The sequence below is a fragment of the Taudactylus pleione genome, unplaced genomic scaffold (genome assembly GCF_031769625.1).
Source record: "Taudactylus pleione unplaced genomic scaffold, aTauple2 ptg000609l, whole genome shotgun sequence".
NCBI lineage: Eukaryota > Metazoa > Chordata > Amphibia > Anura > Myobatrachidae > Taudactylus > Taudactylus pleione.
In genome coordinates, this window is record NW_028285011.1 from 7,957,155 (window position 1) to 7,980,536 (window position 23,382).

General features: G+C 43.8%; 1 protein-coding gene across 2 annotated transcripts in view; it reads right to left on the reverse strand.

Annotated features, from left to right (window-relative positions):
• The window catches only part of RASA3 (RAS p21 protein activator 3), a 233,719-nt gene that overhangs the window by 43,412 nt on the left and 166,925 nt on the right, over nucleotides 1-23,382 (reverse strand). For both annotated transcript variants that reach the window (XM_088454142.1, XM_088454141.1), the window contains exons 6-7: nucleotides 5,007-5,087; nucleotides 3,244-3,316 (exon numbers count right to left, since the gene is read on the reverse strand). In XM_088454142.1, coding sequence (XP_088310268.1) covers nucleotides 3,244-3,316; nucleotides 5,007-5,087 — 154 coding nt within the window. The remainder of the gene's footprint in view (nucleotides 1-3,243; nucleotides 3,317-5,006; nucleotides 5,088-23,382) is intronic.

The following is a 23,382-nucleotide window of genomic DNA, read 5'->3' on the forward strand; positions in this document are numbered from 1 at the left end:
ACAAATTGTGGCTATGTGTAAAGGAATTACAATATTTGGTATTATGTGCGAAGGCATTACTGCATGGCATAATGTGTAAGGGGAATTACTGCATGGCATAATGTGTAATAAGGGGCACTACTAGAGTGTGACATAATGAATATAAGGAGCACTATGTGAATGGACTGTGTGGCATAATGTACATACTCTGGCATCGCCATATTCACAAACTGCTGCAGTGTAATACGAGTAAGGGGCAGTAATGTGTGGCATCATTTTAATTGGGGGAGTTAATGCGTGACCACATCCCTTCTCCACAAGGCCACGCCCCTTTTGCAGAGCGCGCTGTCCATAATTACAATATGGGGGGCGCCAATCCCTTACTTTGCCATGAGCGCTCGGTCCCCTAGATACACCCCTTATCAAGGGTGAGACAAATAGGCAACTCAGCGCAGGAGTGTCCATGACTGAGTGAAGACTTGCGCACATCACACTCTTATCAGTGCACAGTTTCAGCAGGTGTCCACAGTGCTGTCAGTAGACATCCCCACCTTCTGATACAGTCTTTCATATTATTTGTATGTATCTTCAGTTAATGCTGTGACCAAATTTCTGTCATACCCATGTCTCCTGCCTCATTATGTCATGCGTAAAGTCTGAATGGGGCAAAAGAGGAGGGGGTATCAGCACCTTATCTGTGCTGCCGTGAACATTTGCATTCTATTCCTGCATATTTAAAATCTTAAGGACTAGCAGAAGGTGAGGAATGGAGACAGAAGAGGAACTTCTGCCCTTGTGAACTTCACTTGAAAAGTAAAAATTGTGGTGACATCAGATATAAATGTACGTACATTTGCATTAGAGGTCATCACCATTTTTGGCTTCAGCATCTCAGGACTTTATTGCCAACAAAACAGTTAAAATATTAAGAGACTTGTCTTATTTACTGTAGTCCATACAAAGCAGCTATTTGCTCTGATCAGTGAAAGCATAAATTTATGTTAATAAACAACCTGGAGAATCTTATTTTTACAGCAGTAAAAGGCCTTTATCATATGTATGAAATGTACTGCTTTCAGATGCAGCTTATGTTTGCATTACAACTGCACATGTCTAGACCTAGATTTAATGAGATATGACAAGAGTGATTCGCTAGCACATCAGCTGTTACCAGAATAAGGGATGTGAGCACATGGTGTGAAACGCACACACCCAGAGTACTACCACAAAACGTCTTTTATTGAAAACCACACTACAAAAAACCTTGAGCAGCGCTGCAGCTCTCCTGTTACATGGGTGGGGCAGGTGTTGACCAACAAAAAAAGGTTTCTGTAAATCCGTTATGAAGGCAATGGTTAGAGTTGTCAATACTTTGTTTTATTTCAGTAATAATTCATAGATAAAAATTGTGGTTAATATATTTTTGTTCAAAGATCACGTCACTTTTCAGTAAAATTATTTTTTCACATAACGCCTGGGAGAGAGAATAGACTGACTATAGGGGCTGAATGCAAATGCAGCACAGAGAAAAGCCTTTTAGCAGGAAATATTTATAAATGAAAGACTGGATGTGTAAATAGCGCAGTGGACCACTCTTCTTATGCTGCCACGCTAGGTTGGGCTGATATACAAATCTATACTGGTAATGGAACATTGCTTCTGTCATTACGCTGCAATTTATATTCACACCAACTAGAACGGAGGGAGTTGTAGTGAAAGGACTGCTGTCCAAAAATGTTGGTTTTCTAATTAAAATGCATTGAGTTGATCATGGACTACTGTTTACTATATTGTGACTGTCTTTTTCTACTCAAAGTAGAGCACAATCAACAGGAAGGTGTCAGAGTGCTTCCAGGCCTGAGTGGTCACACAGTATACGAAATTCTAATAATGACGTTAGGCGGCAATACATACCAAGTGATGGCATAATAATAATGCAGTAGAACGGGCAGAAAGACAGCACCTCGTGGCCACCAACAACACCTATGGATGTGTGCAGGAAAATGTTTGATGTCGGCCTACCGTAATTCTCGGGGATGTGCACAGTCAAACATCACAACCGCACATCCCTGAGAACTGAGCTGTCTCTTTGTAGGTATTAATCTAATCTCCTCTCAGAAACCAGCATAGAGTTCCAGACGAGCAAAGAGTATCCTACAGGAATACATGGAGCGGGCAGCCTAGATCCATAGAAAATGGAAGATAACATATAATTTAAGCAGTATTCCACTCTGACATTACTTTAGTTTAAAGACAAATTAACTGATATTTAGCGAGTGTAGATTTATTTTTCTTATCATTTAATTTTTTTTTTAAATGATTATTTAAGCTTCCATTTCAGCCAAGTGTTTATGTCATACAAAATGCACACTGCTCTGGCGGAATCGGTATGAGATGCCGGTGCTCGGGATCCCCGCTGTTAGAATCCTGATGCCGGCATCTCGAAAAGGGTTAACATACTGACACATGTTGGTATGCTAACCGTTCCCCTCCTCTCCTCCCAACCCTAACCCCCACTCTTTGGTGCCTAACCCTAACCTCCCCCCGTAGTGCCTGAACCTAACCTCCCCCTCCCCCGTGCCTAAACCTAACCTTCCCCCCTTAGTGCCTAACCCTAACCCCACACCCTAACAGCCCGATACTTACCTTTGGTATCCAGGCGGTCGGGATGACGGCGCCAGGCTTCTGACCGGCATCTGGATTTTGGCACCGGTAATAGGAGCATCAGCATCCAGACCGCCTAGATGCCGAACGCATACCGCTCTGAGATAATACATAACTTCCATGCTCTCTGCAATGAATACATAAAAGGGGAAAAGAAAAAAGCGGTCTAGGGGCCCTTTAAGCAAAACTAGACTGACTTAAAAGAAAAATAATTAAAAAAAAAAAAGTTAAAAGTTGCAGGACACTAAATCCAAGCAATCAATTTAAACTTTTCTAAAAGTGGAAAACTTGTTTAAAATCAGAAAGTAGATGGGCTCCAAAGGTCAAGCAGACATTAAAATAGACAGCCCCAAACATTACTATGAACCTGTGAGGGGGAAAAAGAAACAGTGAGTGAGACGGACCCGTCTGGGACAATGTGTGAACCCGGGACACACACAGGATACAGACTCATCAACCCCTGCACATGGTGGCCGCTGAGTTCACCTCGGCAATGTTTCACATTTGCAGAGAGGACAGTTGGCAGCTCACAAGTATAGGCTTCCAAACATCTGAGGATATGAGATTTCATCTCATCACCACACCCACGTAAATACCAACCTCAAAATAAAACACTTCATCAAACTGTGGGTTGTTAGTCTTCTTTCTGACTTTAGTTTTCTTTGACTCAGTCCTGAAAGTGGCAAGAGAAAAAAAACAGCAGTGAACAGAAATTACTAAGCATTTTGAGGAAATGTACTGTACCTGCTGCATGCATAACAGTTGTAGCAGGAAAGCTGGTAATTCTAGAAGTATCACTAACCAATGCATAAAGCTGAACTACTCTCTACTATAACATTTTTGCTACCCCCCCACCCCCACTTTGCCAGATACGCAGAAATATAGCTGGCCTGTTCTCATATAGATGGCCAAACAAAGTGTGAGCAGTCAGAACAGCCACAACACAAGCCTCAATAAAGAGACTGCAGCCTCTGATTGGCCCTCCCACTCACAGGTCTCACTTCTGCCACCATTCTATAGTGCTGTATATCCCTGGGGAAAAAGTCTGCATGCTGCAAAGGCAGTTGGGGAAGGGGAGGTATGCGTTCGTAAAGTTTTACAGTAGGTGATAGTGGTGCATTGAGCAGATCTTCACTTTTGGGAGCAGCTTCTATAAAGCATATAATGCCCCTCATCCTCTCTAGCTGCTTTTCAGGGATGATAAAAGTCAGCACAAGGAGGAGCAAATATCATGATGGACAGATGTATCCAACAACAAATACAATGTCAGTAAAACATAGAGGGAAAACACTGGCAAAGACACCTCATCTCCACCAGATTTCATCCCAGACTTGCAATCGAGGGCTACTGTATGTGCCAGATATGCGTGCACTTATTCACGACGCAATCCTAAATGAATTAACCTCATATATTAATAACATATCTCTAATAACATTTATATTAAATTATTGGTTTTCTCAGTCTTTAATGGACAAGATCATATATACTGAAGTGCCAAAAGTCATGGGATAGCAGCATGTAAAGGTAATTGTAGGTGATGCCACTGTACTGTTACACTATGACACTGGACACAGCGCCTTACCTGGGCTTGTGACTTTTCTAATTGGACCCTGGAGGAATGGCAACATATGGCGTGGTCCAATGACTCAGAGTTCTAGTTGTTTCAGGCTGATGGTAGGGTTAGGATTTGGTGCAGACCCCATGAGAACATGGAAGCAAGTTGTCAACAAGGCATCGTGCAGGCGGGTGGTGGTTCCTTAATGGTGTGGGGTGTGTTCACGTGGCATGGTTTGAGTCTGCTGTTCCGCCTGAACACGTCATTGACTGGTAAATGCTACATTGCATGATGACCATTTGCAGCCCTTCATGGACTTCATGTACCCTCGCAGCGATGGAATATTTCAGCAGGATAATGCACCGTGTCATCGGTCCCAAGTTGTCTAGAATTGGTTGGAGCAGTATTCTGGACAGTTCCGAAGAAATGGTGTGGCTACCATGTTGGCCCGTCATTAACCAAATGGAGCATTTCTGGGTCGTGATGGAGAGGCCCATTTGCACCCAAGATCCTGCACCTACAAATATCAGGGAGCTGTGGGAAGCTATCCAGACAGCATTGGTCAACATCTCTCCAGAGGTCTTCTGTCCACTTGTGGAATCAATGCCACGTCAAGTTGCTACACTTCACTGGGCTAGAGGGGTTCATACTAGACATCCATTGCATGACTTCTGGCATTTCAGAGAGTTTGTGTGCATGTGCGTGCATATATAATGTATATAATATATAACTAGCTTGGTGGACAGATACTTGTCACAGAAGAAGGCAGTTGAAAATGACAATTCAGAAAAAGAAATATTACACTAACCGTGTTGGCCCCAGTAAAGTTACAGTAGCATAAGGATCGCATTGACCATTAACAATGGGTAAGCCACGGCATTCTAACACTCTGTCAAAAATAAACAAAATATTAATAGAGATTGCATTTGAGAGCAAAGCAAATTAATTAAGCACATACTTTTAAAACAATGTAAACTCCTACAAGATAAATACAAAATGATTTGTTATGGAAAGGCCATATAAAATTTGAAAACAATTCAGATATTATTAATACTACATTCTATATAATTCTATATTTTTGGGGGTGAATAGTGCTGGGAGGTTTGTCCAGGAGCTATTCAATTCAGTGTGCTGTTTATTCTGACTATATCAGTCGGAGGATGCCGGTTCTCGCGACTTAACCTGGGTGTTTAGTTGTGCGAACCGGAATTCTCCATCTAAAGTGCTGGCTGCAAGGTTGTAGCACCGCACTAAGCCGGCAAACAGCTGTGTGGCCGGATGGCACTTTTGTTGGATTTCTGCTCGCACCCTCAGGAGAAATCCTTTAGTCAGGCTAACAGCGTGCTGAATTGAATAGCTACAGAAACTCCTTCACGGTGCTATTAACAGCGTGCTGAATTGAATTGCCCCCTTTAAGTCTAGTTATTCACATCATAGAACATGAATCCAAGTTTCCTGTGTAAAGCAGGCAATTTTGTGCTTTGGACACACAGTAGCTGTGTAAAATGAAATATAACTTAATACTGCTATAAAAATATAAATATTTTAATGCATGAATGGTTTAGTTACTATACCTTGGCCTGCCATTGTGAAGGCAGCATTCTAAGGTTGTCATTCCTAGGATACAGAGTTATAACTGGAGTTTAAATCCCATCTCTCTTTTATTCACAGGTAAAACCATCTTCACCTTATATATCTGTCTTATGGTGCATACACATGGTCAGATCTGCCAGATGAATGATTGAACGATTTTACCAACGATTTAAAAAATTTAATGATTTCAGACAGTATTAAAATGAATGGAATCGTCCAAATCTGACTGCAAACACATCAGATGTCAGATATCGTTATCTAACATGCGGGAACGCGCATCGTTCATCGTTGCAGTCACACATGTCAGATTTTCTATCAGATATGAATGATTGAACGATTTTTAAAATAGTTATTGTTCAGATCTGACACAAAATCTGCCCGTGTGTATGCACCATTAGACTACACTTTTCACACCCTAAAGTTGGTCTGTCTGTAACTGTGATCCAGTCTCCAATGCAACACCCCCAGGTAATTAGAACATATTGATGAAACACGTCCCCCCCTGTGCCAGCTGATACAGAGTGTAGTATTTAATGAAAATTAATTTGAAGACCTGCAATCAGGCCCTGGCCTGCCACTGTGAAGGCTGTATTCTACTGATATCATTCCAGGGATACAGAGTTAGAACCGGAGTTTAAATTGGATTTGCACTGGATTTTTCCTTCCTCTCTAATCTTAAAAATACCACAATACAAACCCTGCAATCTCACTCAGCAATCTGCCACATTATTATTATTATTATTATTATTATTATTATTATTATTATTATTACTGCATTCTGTCTTCACACATTTTGAAGTATGGAATCTGTTAGAAGTAAAAGGCAAAATGTATTACTATGTGCAATACACTGACTGCTTTGCATGTCTCTCCTTACTGCCGCATCATGGTCTCCAGACTCTTTTATCCCTCCCCTGTCCCCCTTCTTCTCAATCCCACTTATCCAGCATCTCCGCCCACTTCAACCTACTGTTCTCTTTCTTTTCTCCATAATCTCTCTGCATGTTACACTTCTACAAATTGCTCATCCTGTCCACTAAAACTTATGTAGTTGCCCTAGATGGCTGCCTCATCTGGTACAATCAAAGGTAAGATGAACAATCATTCACTTTATCCTTGTATGAGGGTTGCAGAGAGGGAGGGGGGGGGGGTGGGTACTCTTCCCTGGTCCCAGGCCTATTGGAGGCCCACGTCCTGCAGCCCCCCCCCCCCCTCAACCCCCGATCCTGATGCTGTACTTTGGGCAGGGAGAGAGAGGACTGACTGCTGCTGCAGCAGCCTCTCTCCGAAGCCCAGCACAAATGCTGCGGTCACGCAGTGTGCTGGGCTATGAAGAGACACTTCTGCAGCAGCAGTCAGTCCTCTCTCTCCCCACCCAAAGACCAGCATCGGGAACGGGGGCAGGGAGCTGCAGGCCCATACAACACGCCATGAATATATATATATATATTTATTTATTTTTTGTAAGGAGGGGGTCTGGCCACACCTCCCCAAGTTGGCCACGCCCTCTCTCAGTACCAGTGCATGGCAGAGCTGTCGGTGGCACTGCTTGTATGTCTTACTTCCATGTATTGCTTATCGCACATTGTAACCATGTAAAGCCCCCAACGAGGAACTCACCCCAGTAGCGTCACAAGGGGGGGTGCGGGCCGCCAGGCCCGCTGAGCCCGGGTAATAGGGGGCGTGGCCTAATTACGGGAGGCATGACCACGCCCCCTTCCCGAGAAAAAAAAAAGATTTGCAGCGCCGCGCACTGGGGAGGGGGGCGCTCTGGGCCCCCTCAGCCCTGCTCAAAGCCAGGGGGGCGCGATCAGTGTGATCGCTCCCCCCCACAGGCATAGGAGACTGCTGTGGCTGCTGATCAGCAGCCACGAGCAGTCTCCACTGCAGCTCAGCACACGCTGTGTGCTGGGCTGCTGTGAGGGAGGGGGAGCGGCGCCGGACACGGGCCCCGGTAATCTGTACCTGCTTTCCCCCCCTCTCGGCGCCCCTGCGGGCCGCACCCGGGTGTCACCCGCCGAGGGGTGACACCAAGGTACAGGCTGACACTCCCCTATAGTGACAGGAGCCGGGTGCTGCACTGTAGTATTAAGTGCAGCACCCGCCTTCTGACACTGAGGGAGCCAGCACTGCAACACAATGCAGTCAGCACCCCCTGCACCACCTCCCAGTAATATAAAAAAAACGGGACGAGAGAAATCGGGCCGCAAGGCCACACCCCCGTCCCGCAAGGCCATGCCCCTTTCGGGGGCGCGCGGATGTGCCACGCTCACGTCCCTCCCCGCACCGGGTGACACCATGGGGAAGGACGCCACTGACTCTCCTAGTATTTTTATCTCCCCCATTGTGTCATCAATTCCAGGCATTGCCTAGTCTACCCAACGTAATTCTATGTAGTGCGGCTAAAATGGCTTCCTCACCTGGATCCTTCTTCGGCAGGATGAAAAATCCTTGGAACTGATTATCCAAACTAGCATGCCTTGCCTTTGTATTATATTTATGTTCTCTATATTTCATGCAAATCCAGGGGTGGATTAGGGGTCAGGGCACCCCTAGGCACAACAGTAATGACCTTCCCCATCTGCCCAATTTTATTATTTTAATTGCTAGGTTATAAGCTCTCATTTAATGATTGCATCCATGACTACTGGACACTGTAGATTGCTCCTTGTATCCTCATTCTGTTTCAGCCGGTTCTCTATGGGACTGGCCACTAAAGCAACTCTGATGTGTGACTTTTGAATACAGAAGCAGCTCGCTGCATCTTGGTAAAAATGTAGCACTCCAGAGCACTGGTCTAGTCAGTACCTAGCTCCGGAAACTTTCATTATCCAGACAGAAAAGCCAATAGTTAATTAGGAGGAATTTACCCAGTCATACAGTTTCATCTGAGAGGACATAGCGGACTGCTTCCTACAATATAACTCACATCTATCACATACACAAGTTACTGTTTTGTTACTCAGGGAAATGGATTTACTACAAAGGGGGGTGATACAACCCCTATCAAACACTTGCTACTTTACATACGATAGAAGTTATAAGTCCAAGTTATAAACTAAGACCAGGAAAAAGTCCACTCTGATGCCTCTGATTATCCTGATATAGGCATGTCTGTAAAAAAGGGTGTAAATTCCAATAACACTTGATGTTAATAGAATGAATAAATAAATATGTATGTAACCATGAAATAAGTTATGTATATTAACAGCTAGTATATGTTTAAGGAAATAAAAATTGCTAAATATTACAGTAAATTATGTGTGCATCATTCAAAACACATGGAGATCACATGTAACTTTTTTGGAATTAATAGTGGAAAAAGAACCTCAGAAAAGTTTGCATCATGCTTTAAAAAGCTGATTTTACAAATATAGACATTGGGGATAAACAAAGGCTTCTGTGACAGGATGAAAGCTAGTGCCCATCTTGTGACCAGACAAAGTGCTCTCTATGTGCCTGTAAGGAATTCCTCTCCTCACCCATGCTAAACTTATGGACCACATAGAAACGGAAAGTGGTGCTTTCATTCTGAAGTGCAAAATCTGTTCTGGATTTTATTATTATGAAATCAATGAGTAAAAAAATAAAGCTATTTTTGTCCTACACTTACACAAAGACCGGGGCCACATATAGGCCGTCCTGGTTGAATTACACTTTAGAAGCAATTGAAGTGCTCTGTAGCCTGTAAATGGTAATGAAGGCTGGGGAGGCCAAGCTGATTTACCAACTTCTTTGTACAAATTCCAAAGACAGAACGTTTCATCACGAAACCAAGCTCATCCATGCTCCTGCAGTCATGTGAGGAATTTGGTGTCACAGCAACATGTTATTAATTTCCCTACAGAAAATACCAGGGTTTATGCAGATAAGCAATATTGGCTGCCTTCAGCAGAGGTACGCAGCTTGTGCACTGTGGCCCAGAACCTGTTTACAGAGTTCCTAATTATCACTTTGTAAACTTTATTTGGTGCCCAAGACAGAGCCGCAACTAGGGGGGGGCTAGAGGTGCACGTGCACCGAGTGCTAGAATGCAGGGGGTGAAAAAGGGCTGACTCACGGTGGCTTGGGGGCTGCAGATTCAGAAAACGGACATCCAAAAATGTCCGCCGCCGAGGAGGAGACAGATGCTAGAGGTCCTTACTGGACCACTAGTGTCTGTCTCCTCCTTGGCGGCGGACATTTTTGGATGGCCATTTTCAGAGTATTCCATGTGGACTAGCCTTCCGCATGGACTCTGCTAAAAACGGCCATCCAAAAATGGCTGCCGCCAAGGAGGAGACAGACACTAGAGGTCCTACTGGACCTCTAGTGTCTGCTAGGCCAGCGCAAGTGCCGGGAGAAGATGCTGAAAGCTGTATCTTCTCCCGTGAAACCCCCTGGCAACGAGCATAAACCCCATGACAACGAGCATAAACCCCATAGCAACGAGCATAAACCCCATAGCAATGAGCATGAAACCCCCTGGCAACGAGCATGAAACCCCTGACAACGAGCAGGTAATTTTAAAGTAATTAAAAGCCTTACTGTGGGGCATAAAATGGTGTTGGGCAAATATGTAAGTGGCACTTTGGTATTAGGCATTATAGTGTGTGGCATAATGTGTAATGGGCGTTATGGTGTGTGGAATAATGTAAGTCACTATACCAGGGATGTTTGACTAGTGCACTGCCTTATGGAGGAGCAAGGACAATATGCAGGTACGGGAAGGGAGGGGGCGCAAAATTAGTGCCTTGCACTGGGTGACAGATATCCTAGTTTCGGCCCTGCCCAAGAACATAGCATCCTGACTGCTATAGATATCAAATAGCTATACACAGAAGACACTAAGAAGCCTCTTTACTAACCTAAGTTCCCTCATAAATCATACAGAAACTGGCAATTTATGTAACTAGACTAAACACAGGAACTGTAGAGGACTACGCTCTGGCCCTATTTACCAGTTTGGTGCTGGTTAGCCAACAGCATCTTCAGCTGGCGTTAGACACTGTACCCAATATCACTAGAGTGGGATCTTCCAATCACTCTCCGGCAGTATGGGGAATGTGCTTCGCCAATACAGTCTCTTTTCTGAATTGCTGACCAAGAAAGCAAGCATTGTTAAATAATCCAGATTCCAAATAATTCTGAGCTACAAATTGCAAAATGGTCTCTTAATTATTGGGTATAAGCCCATATAAATACAGGCATCCCATTATAATGATGTACTGCTTTCTACTGCCACCTCTAGGCAGGTAAATTATACTACCACAGTCAAAGGAGCAGAAATAATTAAGCACAGAAGCCCATGGGACCCGTTTTGCCTTTTAAATCATCACTTTAAAAAACAGGCCAATTTGTGGGAATCACGTCCGTGTCTACAACTCTCTGGCTATTAATGAAGGGCCATAATTTGATTCCATAAGTACCCATTACATAATGGTTCCTGCTCACTGAGGCATCTGGTGGTGCACTCTGAAGTTATTTTTTAAAAACATTTAATACTGTATTACACAGAACACCCCTTCTCCTGCCACAGAAGGGGTGACAGAACCTTGAGTGTGTATCTAATTAAACTAATATGTATTATTCTCACTGACACTGTGCCTCCACCTAAGTTTCTCATGTGTTGCGTAAGGATGGAAAGTCTTCTTACATCAGACGCTTACCAGGGAAACATGCCAACAAATTCAACCACTCAGCAGGTTCCAAAAATGAACAAGGAACAGAATAAACAAAGGGGGTAAGGAAATCCGGATACTAATGAAAGTAATCATGGAGGTAAGTTGACACCATCCAACAGCAGAAAACGGCATAATATAAAAAAGGGAAATGGCAATCCACTCTCTCACAAGCAACACACTGTGTCCTTGCCCCGCTGAGTAACAGTGTTCTAGCTGCAATGATTCAGTCTCCCTCTTTAGACCAACCCGGCACCCTACTGTAGCAACAGCATGTAAAGACTCAAAGTAGCTTCAGTGCTTCCACACTACAGAACAGCACCAATCAATATTGGCTCTAATCCAAATATTAAGCACTTTCAGTTTAAGGCCCCACTATAAAATATAGTCTCCACACAAACACAATGGGCCTCATTCAGCTTGGATCGCAAGTCTGCGGACAGACGCACCCGGTCGATGTTTGCGTTCTGCGCATGCATATGCACCACAGCATGCGTGCGCAGACCAGCCGAATGTGAATTACATGAATCACCATTTGGGGGTGGGGAGGGTGAAGGAACGCAGGCGTGCCTGTGCGTTTGAATGCCGTTACAGGGGTGTGAATAATTAAGCCCCTGCTGTGGCATACGTAGCCAAACGTCCACATGGCGACAGGAAGTTTTGCAGTATGTGAGTCAGGGTCAGCTCAACCACAACTGTGCGCATGGGTCCGATGTTACCGATGTTTTAGCTGACTTGCGGATGTATGTAATGGGAAGTAGGCGGCTTTACACAGTGGTGGGGGTCTTCGTATAGTGCTGCAATCGCATTTATTTGCATAATTTCACGAGAGGGTGCATGCGATTGCAGACTTGTGATCCGTGCTGAATGAGGCCCAATGTCTACTGCACTGAAGCCATTCAGACATATCACACAGGTACCCTGGTAATGATAGTGCTACAAAGGCAGAAGCAAAATATTTAGAAATTGTAATAGAATTCAGCCTATTATCTGTCTCCAGGTGATTCTGATGCCATTTTCTACCCAATACAGGACCAAACCACCTCCCTTATTGTAGGAAGTCCTCTATGCACTCACTTACAATTCTCAAGATACGGAGTCTCCCTCTTGGACAAGGAAACGCCAAACCTGTCAAGTATTCTCCAGTCCTGTCTCCAATTGAATCTGCAACGATTTCCCTCTGTTGCCTCTCCTCTGCTCTAATCAGTCACTTTTTAACAAGACCTATTTCCAAGATGCCATCTGCAACCCTAAAGTCCCCTCTATGAGACTCTCCAATACACAGCTCTTGCATGCTTTCAGTCTTTCAGTGTGTCTTCTTGTCAAGGGATGGTTGCAGTCAAGCACAATCGTTCCCGCACTGAAAGGTTCGTGACTGGATGACCATATACTGCTAGCTGGTCCTGTTTTGCCTAGAGGTTACTCTTCTGTGAGCACCATGAGTGGGCTTACTTTGTTACTCCTGGGAAATAGGGAATTACTTTCACTGTCAGTAACCGCCTGTTACTGATTCCTCCAACTGTACAGAGGGTGGGTAACCCACTATCACCACCAGGCCCTACACTAGCACCTAGAAGATAGCTCCAACAAGCTCCAACCCCCGAAAACCTAGAACGGCTTACCTCTGGGTATCTGAGAGCACGCTGCTACACCACCAACTGGTTGGTGTCGGCTAATTCCACACTGGCTAGTTTCTGCCTTGGTAGCGGGCAGGAGGCATGAGCTTGGAGACAATTGGCTCGGCCACAAGACTAACGGAGAAGGGTTAAGCATTTGACTAGTAGATACAGGATACAAGCAGATGAAGGTGTTTCTTGAAGCAAGATAATAATTAGCTCCAGTAAAATGTCTATAGACAGACAATTCCTTATCTAAAGATACTCAGGAATATCACAGCATACAAAATGGTTCAGTAGTACAGATGATACACACCTCCAGAAAGTCTAGAAGATAAAAAATTTTTAGAACTCACAGAGCCCCTTTATTTATGATCTTGGCACACATGTTGGCCAGGGTTAAACCACTTAAGACTAGTTCACAAATCTTGTATTTGATATTAGCATCAGGAACTATGATTTCCAAAATTAGAGAGAACTTCCTTTTCACATGAATCTGTCAATTAAGTTAATCTTTGGTCGCAAAAAAGGGATGATAAATCCAATGTCCTGATGTTATATTACTCACTAAAGGGGACCAACAAATAAAGGACCCCGTTTAACAACGAAGGCAAATACCAGCAGAATTTTTCATTTAGTATCACTGTGGTACTAACGAAAAAAATCACTGGTATTTACCAATACTTACCCCTCCGGCGAGGTCCCGCGAAGTCGTTGTCCTCGGCGAGGCCCTCCACTGGGCTGCTGGCAGCCTAACGCTGCCAGCGACGTGGCTCGGTGTAATACGCATGCGCGATGGTCCGTCTGCGCATGTGCATGACACGGGGAAACGGCAGTGCCCAGAAGGCTTCGCTGAAGCCGGAAAGGCACCGTGGGGTCTCCATTGACGGCAAAGGGGAGCGCATTGCTCTTACCATCTAAAAGATGGCGAGAGCAATGCTTGACAAACAGTGATCTTAACTTACCGCTGTTTGTTAAATCCAGAAAGGGTAGCATAACCCCTTTAACGAGCGCTAAAGGGGTTATGGCCCTAACTGTGGGGAGTTTGTATATTCTCCCTGTGCTTGTGTGGGTTTCCTCCGAGTACTCTGGGCACTCCAGAAATATACTGGTAGGATAATTAACCCTAGTGTGTATGTGTGTGCGCATGTGATAGGGAACATAGATTGTAAGTTCCACTGGGGCAGGGACTGAAATGAATGGCCAAATAATCTCTCTGTAAAGCGCTGCGGAATATATGTGCGCTAGATAAATAACTAATAATAATAATAAAGCTTTACTTGATTCTTTGATACTGGGGCCGATTCATCAACACATAAAATTATCATTAGTGATAATTATGTTTAAAATAACTGGTGCCTTACACCCCCCCGTGGCCAGTAGTGTATGATCCAGTGGCTGCCGGTCTGACCCCCCTTCCCCACGTGGCCTGCGGAGTTCAATCAGCCCCCCCACCTCCAGTGTCTGATCTGGCTAAGACAGCCCTCCTGCCCCCTGCGGCCACCATTGTCCAATCCGGCCGGCCCCTCTTCCCCCCCCGGTGTTCTGTTCAGCTTATCCGTGGCTGTTCAGTAGTTGCACAAGCTCCCCCTCCATCCCCCCACAGCCGTCGTAGTTTCACCCCTGCTCCCCGTAACTGTTGGTGTCTCTGGCCGAACCCCCTCCATCCCTCCCCGAAACCTGCCGCAGGAGTTTCACCCCCATCGCCATCATGCTGGCAACCATCACTGTGTAAAAGGCAGCTTATGCATTGTTTTGGATGCTATACGCCATCTCAGGGTGTCGTACAGTATCACTCACAAGTTCTGGAAAAAAAAGCATTTTCGGAACTTGATGAATTTCATAATTTCTACATTCCCATACTAAGTTATAGGGTTTGTGGAAGTTATCGAGGCACAATTGTAACCAAGAGATATCGGATAACTCCTGTGTTACATGATTGATGAATGGGGCAGACACTTAAATTATACAAAATTAGCTGAACATTTTATTTTTCACCTGGTTTTGTATAAATGAAGTGATGATGAATAGGCCCAAGTCATTAACATATCACTTCCTATATAAGAATGCTCCAAAAACAAATATGTCCCCAAATGGCAAAGCCTTATAAAACAATTAATGAAATACAAGTATGCACAGCGCCACATCTAAAATCTCAGCCCTGCAGCACTGGACATTAGCTATTTCAGAGCAGGAAAGCCACCTAACAAATATGACATGTTATTAAAGCTGCACATACTTAAATACCCTTTGCGTAACATTAAGTTCATGGTGCTGACATTTTCACTTGTGCCGCAGCCCCAAAGTTTATGCAGTGGTGGCCATTTTAGCAGCTTACCTCAGGTCCCTGACCACAGTCCCTTTATTATATCCACTCTGGCTTCTCTGGCGAGATTTCTCCTCCTCTCCTCTCACTTCCAAGAAAATCTGGACCTGGCATCTCTTCACCATCTCTCATGATCCTGCAGTCGCAGTTTGCCGCCATCATTTGGGTTGACCCCTACACTACCAGCACTGACAGGAGTTGCATACAGAAAACTGGGGGCACACTAGCGATATACCAGGCGATATGCAGTAAACCAATAACTCCTATCCCATAGTAGGTAACCTGAATAAGAAGACTAAAGGCTATACTAAACATACATCTAAATGTAGTGTGTTATGTTTAAACATAGTGTTCTCAGTCAGTGTATAGAGGGCTTGGAATTTTGTTTAGAAATAAAAAACAGGAAAAACTTCTTCTATTTGTCTTCAGGTGAACTATAACAATTTGTAAAGCAACAAACACTGATTTATATGAAAACCCGTAGTAAGCTGTGACAACAAATTATTCATATCTGTTGATACTATGTCAAACCTCATTGAGCGACTTAGGGGGTATTCAATTAACCACAGGGTTTATCTTGCGACTAATTTCCAGCCAAAATCCCTGTGGTGCGGGGAAAGGCTATTGAGTTAAAAATCTTTTTCTAGCGCCGAAAAATCGGGACTCACGCGCAGAAACACACTGATTCCGCGTAAACTGCAGAATCAATGTTTTTTTCCCCACGCGCGACTGCAGGGACTCGCACATGGGGTAATCCCCACTAATTGAATAGCTCCGGAATAGCAATTAGCCTTGAATACCCCCTTAGTGTCAAAGCTGTTAGGATGGAGCAGTCATTTAAGCTTTGTAGGATTTGGATGTTAAACTGTTGGAAGTATTACTAATTCTGTATCAACAGAGCAGGAAGCAGCAGGTACCATACATCAGCCTGTCAAACTATGCATGACTCACTCATCAGTCTTCAAATACTGTAGATGATACAGACTTAAATGAATTCAAATGGAAGTCAGAACCAAAAGTACGGAAATAGGAACTGAAACCTGATGTATTTAGTGTATGTTCAATCATGTTAATTGCAGTTGTATGCATTGCATCACAAAACCGTTACCTCTGTTAAATAAAAAAAAGGCTATTTCATTTCTCCTTTTTTGGTGGCATGTAGTATAACATATATATAGATTGCAAGTTTGCGAGCAGGGCCCTGTTACCTCTTTGTCTGATTACTCAGTCTGGTTTTATTACTGTTATGTTCCCATCTGTAAAGCGCAACAGAATATGCTGATGCTACATAAATAAATACTTGTGCACAATATTGAAAGCTTTTTCTTCTTTAATACAACTGCAATGGGAACCTTCAATATTTATCATAACCATATAACTAATGAATGAAATATTCAATTACAGACCTTTGAATAATCTGAGATAAAATGCCAACAGGAATTGCTAGGCAGCTCTGGGGACATTGGGAAGAAAAATCAAATGAAATTTACTAGACAATTCCAGAGCGTATTCATATGTCACTGACCTGGCTAGTAACAGAAAACTCTCCACACATAGCAAACCTTCTCATAAGAAAACATGGTCTTTAAAAGATCAGTTCATTGGTGCAAAAATAAATTTTTTTTTTCTATATTTGCAATTTCAATCAAAGTCCAACAACATTATTTCAGAATTTTAAGCTATCATCACACTTATGACATCAAAATGTCCAGGTGTGGATCCTGGTGAAACAATATGTTTGGAAGCAGTCTGATATGTCCATAAGTGCTAGCGAATAGAAATTCTATAAATAAAATGGTGACTACGGGTGATGTAATCCACTCATCTCTTGGTGCCATGTTATTTTGTTGCTTTTTTATTACTCTCATAGCTAAGAAACGGATTGCATAAAAGACACCCTATAGCTCACACAATGACGTTTTTAACGTTGAGTCATTTCCCTGTACTGATTGTTTGGGCAAATACAATCTTTAGCCTTTGCAGCTATTAAATGAAGTAGATGAAAACAATGATTCTACTTACTACATTACTCACATCTAACAAACAGTAATAATAACATGATTAACAACTACTTTGGCCACTACATCATATTATCATCTTTTAAAAGTAAAATAAAAAATAAAATTGGTTTCATGTAATTACAAATTACTTTTCCTGTGCGAATTTACATCTCACACTTAAAGCAACTTCTCCTGACCGGGAACCGCATGAACTAACTTGGGAGGCCGATTTATCATCCCCCACTGATGACAAGGGATGGTACACCATTCGATCCAGAACTGCTAATGTTTCCATTAGTGTGGCCATAAGGGAGACATGTTATAAAGGCATACACAAGATGGTACAGTCTAAGCTTCACACCCCAATTCCATCAACTTTAGCTCCTGCTGGAGACACTGGGGTGAGGAGGGGACGTTTTATCGTACTTCGTGGTACTGCCCCCGTAATTAGTCCTTATAGGAATCAAGTGATGAACCCGATATCGCAAATCACAGGGCTTTCTCTGCTGCAAGAGGTTTCTGAAGTGCTCGAGTGCCCCAATGCGGACTGCAAGCAAACACCAAGACAAGCTTATAGTCTATAATTACGTTGCAAAATCTTTGATTACCAAAAATTGGAAATCTCCAGTGGTTCCCTCATTAGCAGCCCTCCGTGCCCATGTCTATTTTGAGGCCTTTATAGAGTACATCTCAAGCTTACAAAATTATACTGTGGCCACCTTACACAAGGTCTGGTCCCTGTGGTATTAATTTCAGTCCTCACCTCTTCCTGGTATCTGCCAATCTCCTTTTCTTTTATCCTTTCTTTTCCGTATTATTTCCCCCCTTCCTGATTTGGCAAGTTGGGGGTCTATTTTCTTTTCTCTCTTTTTGTATTGTTCGGAAACTGCCAGCTAAAAAAAGTTTTTACCATCCTAACGTTGGCTAGACATAGTCCACTTCAATAGCATCAGTCAAGTGGATCTACACTGGACATCCATCAGTGACCAATGCAGAACCATTTGGCTGGTGCCTATTGAGGTGAACTATATCTAGCAGATTATTGATATATGAAATTCCACCAAAAAGATATAAATGAGCACATATATGCATAGCTCTGGTAAGAGCATATCTTTATTTATTTATTACACTATTAAGCTTTTATATGAATTGTATTATCTAAAATACCACACCCAGTAGGCGCCTTTCTTCCCACTGTCACAGATTCAAAACCAAGAATTACCAGCGGAAATTGGAGATTGGCAGCCACCTTTTAACTTGGGGAGGTGATTACATCCCTGGTTTAGGAGATCACTGCATCCCACAAACCTATTGCCTTATAAGCACATTTATTTTGTTATTTTTGAGTTAAGCGCCAACCACGGACATTCTCTATCTACACTCACGCTCGCACAACAGCCCATCACTTGCTATGATATATCATAGTAAAGTTGCCAGTTGACTTCCATAGAGAACAAGTCCTAAAAAGTGAAAAATCCAATAATAAAGACACATGGGATTTTTCGCATACTTACAGACTCCGAGTGCCACCATTATTTTACGCAGTTCTTGAAGCAGGCAGGTATATGGAGGTATGCCACACCACCACCAATGCAGCAGCTTTGATCATAACACTACCAAACTCCATTCACAAACACTTTCCATACCATTCCACCTCTTTTAAATTCCCAATTCCACCACTATCTATTTGCCTAGTAAACCCATATCTACAAACTTTCATTATACTGACCGCAATTGAATTCAGTCACAGACTGCACTAAAGCATGCAATATATATTCACTGCATAAAATACATAATAACAAGGTGCCAAAGTACTGCAATAAAATACAACAGTCCTCCCTCCTCATACTCTATCCTAATTTGTCAGTTTCTCCTTCTTTCCACTAGTGTGCATGAGTCATCCTCCTAGCATGTCTGTCATCTCGCTTCCTTCATATACTGTATGTGCCTCTAACACAGAATACCTACTTCATTCGGATTGTGTTTAAAAATGCAAGTGAATATGCATGTCAAATGAAAACACAATGTAAATAAGTGCCGTTACCTGCCTTTCCAAAGTTATTGTAGGTCACACCATTTACCGACGTGTTTAACTTGCATTATACAGAATAAAGAGCGCATGAGTGCCAGTGATCGAGGCTTAAAGCAAGCAGACCTTTTGTGTTTTTGTGGAACCAAAATGTTATTTATGTTACAAATATGTTGTTTTCACACAAACATGTGTCTATTAGACAACTTTAATACAACCGCATTTAATGCAGAAGAAACAGAAGAATCGCGTCATCAGGCCCGTCTGTATACTAATCATTTTTGAGCCTTATCAGGTCTCTAAACTATTGGATAGAAATGATAACAGCTGTAAGTAAGGACTTGAGATCGAAGACATCAGTTATTATTATACATAAGAACATGAGTAAGCTGAAAAGCACAAAATTAAATTTTCTGCAAAGAGCACACAGTTTAGTAACAATATTATAAACGCTACACTATTTTAATACCCAGAATCGTGTGTAATGGCAAGCCTGCACAGCACATGCTGATATATATACATACTAGGGGTGTGCACCGGCCACTTTTCGTGTTTTGGTTTTGGATCTGGATCTTTCTTCGTGTTTTGGATCTGGATTGGTTTTGCCAAAACCACCCTTCCGTGTTTTGGGTTCTGGGTTTTGTGTTTTGGATCTGTATTTTTTTTAAAAAAAAGAATAAAAACAGCTAAAATCACAGAATGTGTTGGTTTTTCTGCTCCTAAACTATTATTAACCTCAATAACCTTAATTTCCACTCATTTCCAGTCTATTCTGAACACCTCACAATAGTGTTTTTATGTCCAAAAGGCTATGCTAAGCAACACGAGTGGGCGGCACAAACACGTGGCCCATCTAAGAGTGGCACTGCAGTGGCAGACAGGATGGCAGTTTGAAAAACTAGGCCCCAAACAGTACATAACGCAAAGAAATAAAAGAGGTGCAAGATGGAATTGTCCTTGGGCCCTCCCACCCACCCTTATGTTGTATAAACAGGATATGCACACTTTAACAAACCAATCATTTCAGCGCCAGGGTCTGCCACACGACTGTGGCTGAAATGATTGGTTCGTTTGGGCCCCCACAAAACAAGCTGGCAATTAATCTGCCCTGCACAAACTGGCTCTACGGAGGCAAGATGTCGTCCTCATCCTCCTCATCCTCTTCAGTGTTGTGTACATCCTCATCCTCACAGACTATTAACTTGTCCCCGCTGGAATCCACCACCACAGGTCCCTCTGTACGTTCTGGAGGCTGGTCTCCCTGGAAGAGTTGGTCATTCATTTTTATGAACATCATCTTCTCCACATTTTGTGGAAGCAGCCTCCTACGCCTTTCGCAGAAAAGGTTCCCGGCTGCACTAAACACTCTTTTCGGAGTACACACTGGAGGGGGGGGCAACTCAGGTAAAATAGAGCCAGTTTGTACAGGGGCCTCCAAATTGCCTCTTTTTCCTGCCAGTACAGGTACGGACTGTCTGACATGCCTACTTGGATGCTGTCACCGATGTAATCCTCCACCATTCTGTCAATGGTGACAATATCATATGCAGTGACAGTAGACATGTCAGAAATTGTTGCCAGGTCCTTCAGTCCGGACCAGATGTCCAAACTTGGTCCTGCCTGCCCTGCATCACCGCCAACGGGTTGCTTAGGATACCTAAGTTTTTTCCTGGCAGCCACAGTTGCGGGAGAAAATGAAGAAAGAGCTATTGACGTGTCACGTTCTGCTTCAGCTGACAGTGTTTTCACCAGCAGGTCTTTGCACCTCTGCAGGCTTGTGTCGGCCGGAAAGAGAGACACCACATAGGCTTTAAACCTAGGAACGAGCACGGTGGCCAAAATGTAGTGGTCTGATTTCAACAGCTTGACCACCCTGGAATCCTGGCAAAGCGAATGAAGGGCTTCATCCACAAGTCCCACATGCCGAGCGGAATCGCTCTGTCTTAGCTCCTCCTTCACTTTCTCCAGCTGCTTCTGCAAAAGCCTGATGAGGGGAATGACCTGACTCAAGCTGGCAGTGTCTGAACTGACTTCACGTGTGGCAAGTTCGAAGGGTTGGAGAACCTTGCACAACACGGAAATCATTCTCCACTGCGCTTGAGTCAGGTGCATACCCTCTCCTTTGCCTATGTCATAGGTGGATGTATAGGCTTGAATGGCCTTTTGCTGCTCCTCCATCCTCTGAAGCATATAGAGGGTTGAGATCCACCGTGTAACAACCTCTTGCTTCAGGTGATGGCGGGGCAGGTTCAAGAGTGTTTGCTGGCGCTCCAGTCTTCGGCACGCAGTTGCTGAATGGCGAAAGTGGGCAGAAATTTTTCGGGCCACTCAAAGCATCTCCTGCACGCCCCTGTCGCTTTTCTGAAAATTCTGCACCACCAAGTTTATTGTGTGAGCAAAACATGGGACGTGCTGGAATTTGCCCAGATGTAATGCCCGCACAATATTGGTGGCGTTGTCAGATATCACAAATCCCCAGGAGAGTCTAAGTGGGGTAAGCCACTGGGCGATGATTTCCCTCAGTTTCTCTAAGAGGTTGTCGGCGGTGTGCCTCTTACTGAAACCGGTGATACACAGTGTAGCCTGCCTTGGAACGAGCTGGCATTTCTGAGATGCTGCTACTGGTGACGCTGCTGTTGTTGCTGCATAAGGTGATACATCTAGCCAGTGGGCTGTCACAGTCATATAGTCCTTAGTCTGCCCTGTTCCACTTGTCCACATGTCCGTGGTTAAGTGGACATTAGGTACAACTGCATTTTTCAGGACACTGAGGACACTTTTTCTGACGATTCTGTACAGTCTCGGTATCGCCTGCCTAGTGAAGTGGAATCTAGACGGGATTTGGAACCGGGGACACACTACCTCCATCAATTGTCTAAATCCCACTGCACTAATGGCGGATACCGGATGCACGTCTAACACCAACATAGCAGTCAAGGCCTCAGTTATACGTTTTGCTTCAGGATGACTGCTGTCGTACTTCATCCTCCTCGCTAAGGACTGTTGGAAGGTCAATTGTTTAGTAAAAGTAGTGGTGTTCCTACTTCCTCTCTGGGATGATGAACGACTCCCAGCAGCAGCAATAGCAGCAGCGGCAGCAGTAGGCGTAGCAATGCAGGATCCTCCGGAGGAATCCCGGATAGGAGAGTCAGTCATGCCAGTGACATTGCCTGCAGGACTACTTCCGATCCTGACTAAGGAGGAAATTGACGAGGAGGGAGTTGACAGTGTGGTTTGCAGGCGCTTGGATACAACAGGACAACTGGATTTAGGTGTCCCTGGACTGCTTACGGTCTTAGCCAAAGTTTCTGAACTTGACAGTAACTTTTTATGAACGCGCTGCAGGTGCCGTATAAGGGAGGATGTTCCTAGGTGGTTAACATCCCTACCCCTACTTATTTCACCTTTACATATGGTACATATGGCAAGACAGTTGTTGTCCGGATTTGGATAGAAATATTGCCAGACCAAAGAGGTGGAATGTTTGTTCTTCTGCCCAGGCATGACCGTGATAGGCTTTTTCATCCCATGGACAACAATTGTCTCCCCCGGAGCCTGATTTAAACAAACCACATCACCATCAGAATCCTCCTCGCCAACTTCCTCCTCAGCACCAGCTACACCAGTATCCTCATCCTGTTGTACTTCAACAGTGACATCTTCAATTTGCATATCAGCAAGTGGACTGTGGGTGCTCCTTTCAGCACTTGCAGGGGGCGTGCAAATGGTGGAAAGAGCCACCTCTTCCCGTCCAGTGCTGGGAAGGTCAGGCATCGCAACCGCCACCACACTTGGACTCTCCTTGGGGATTTGTGATATCTTCTTAGAACGCACAGTTCTTCGCTGTGCTTTTGCCAGCTTAACTCGTTTGATTTTTTTTAGCGGGAGGAGGGCTTCCATCGTCATGTGAAGCTGAACCACTAGTCATGAACATAGGGAAAGACCTTAGCCGTTCCTTGC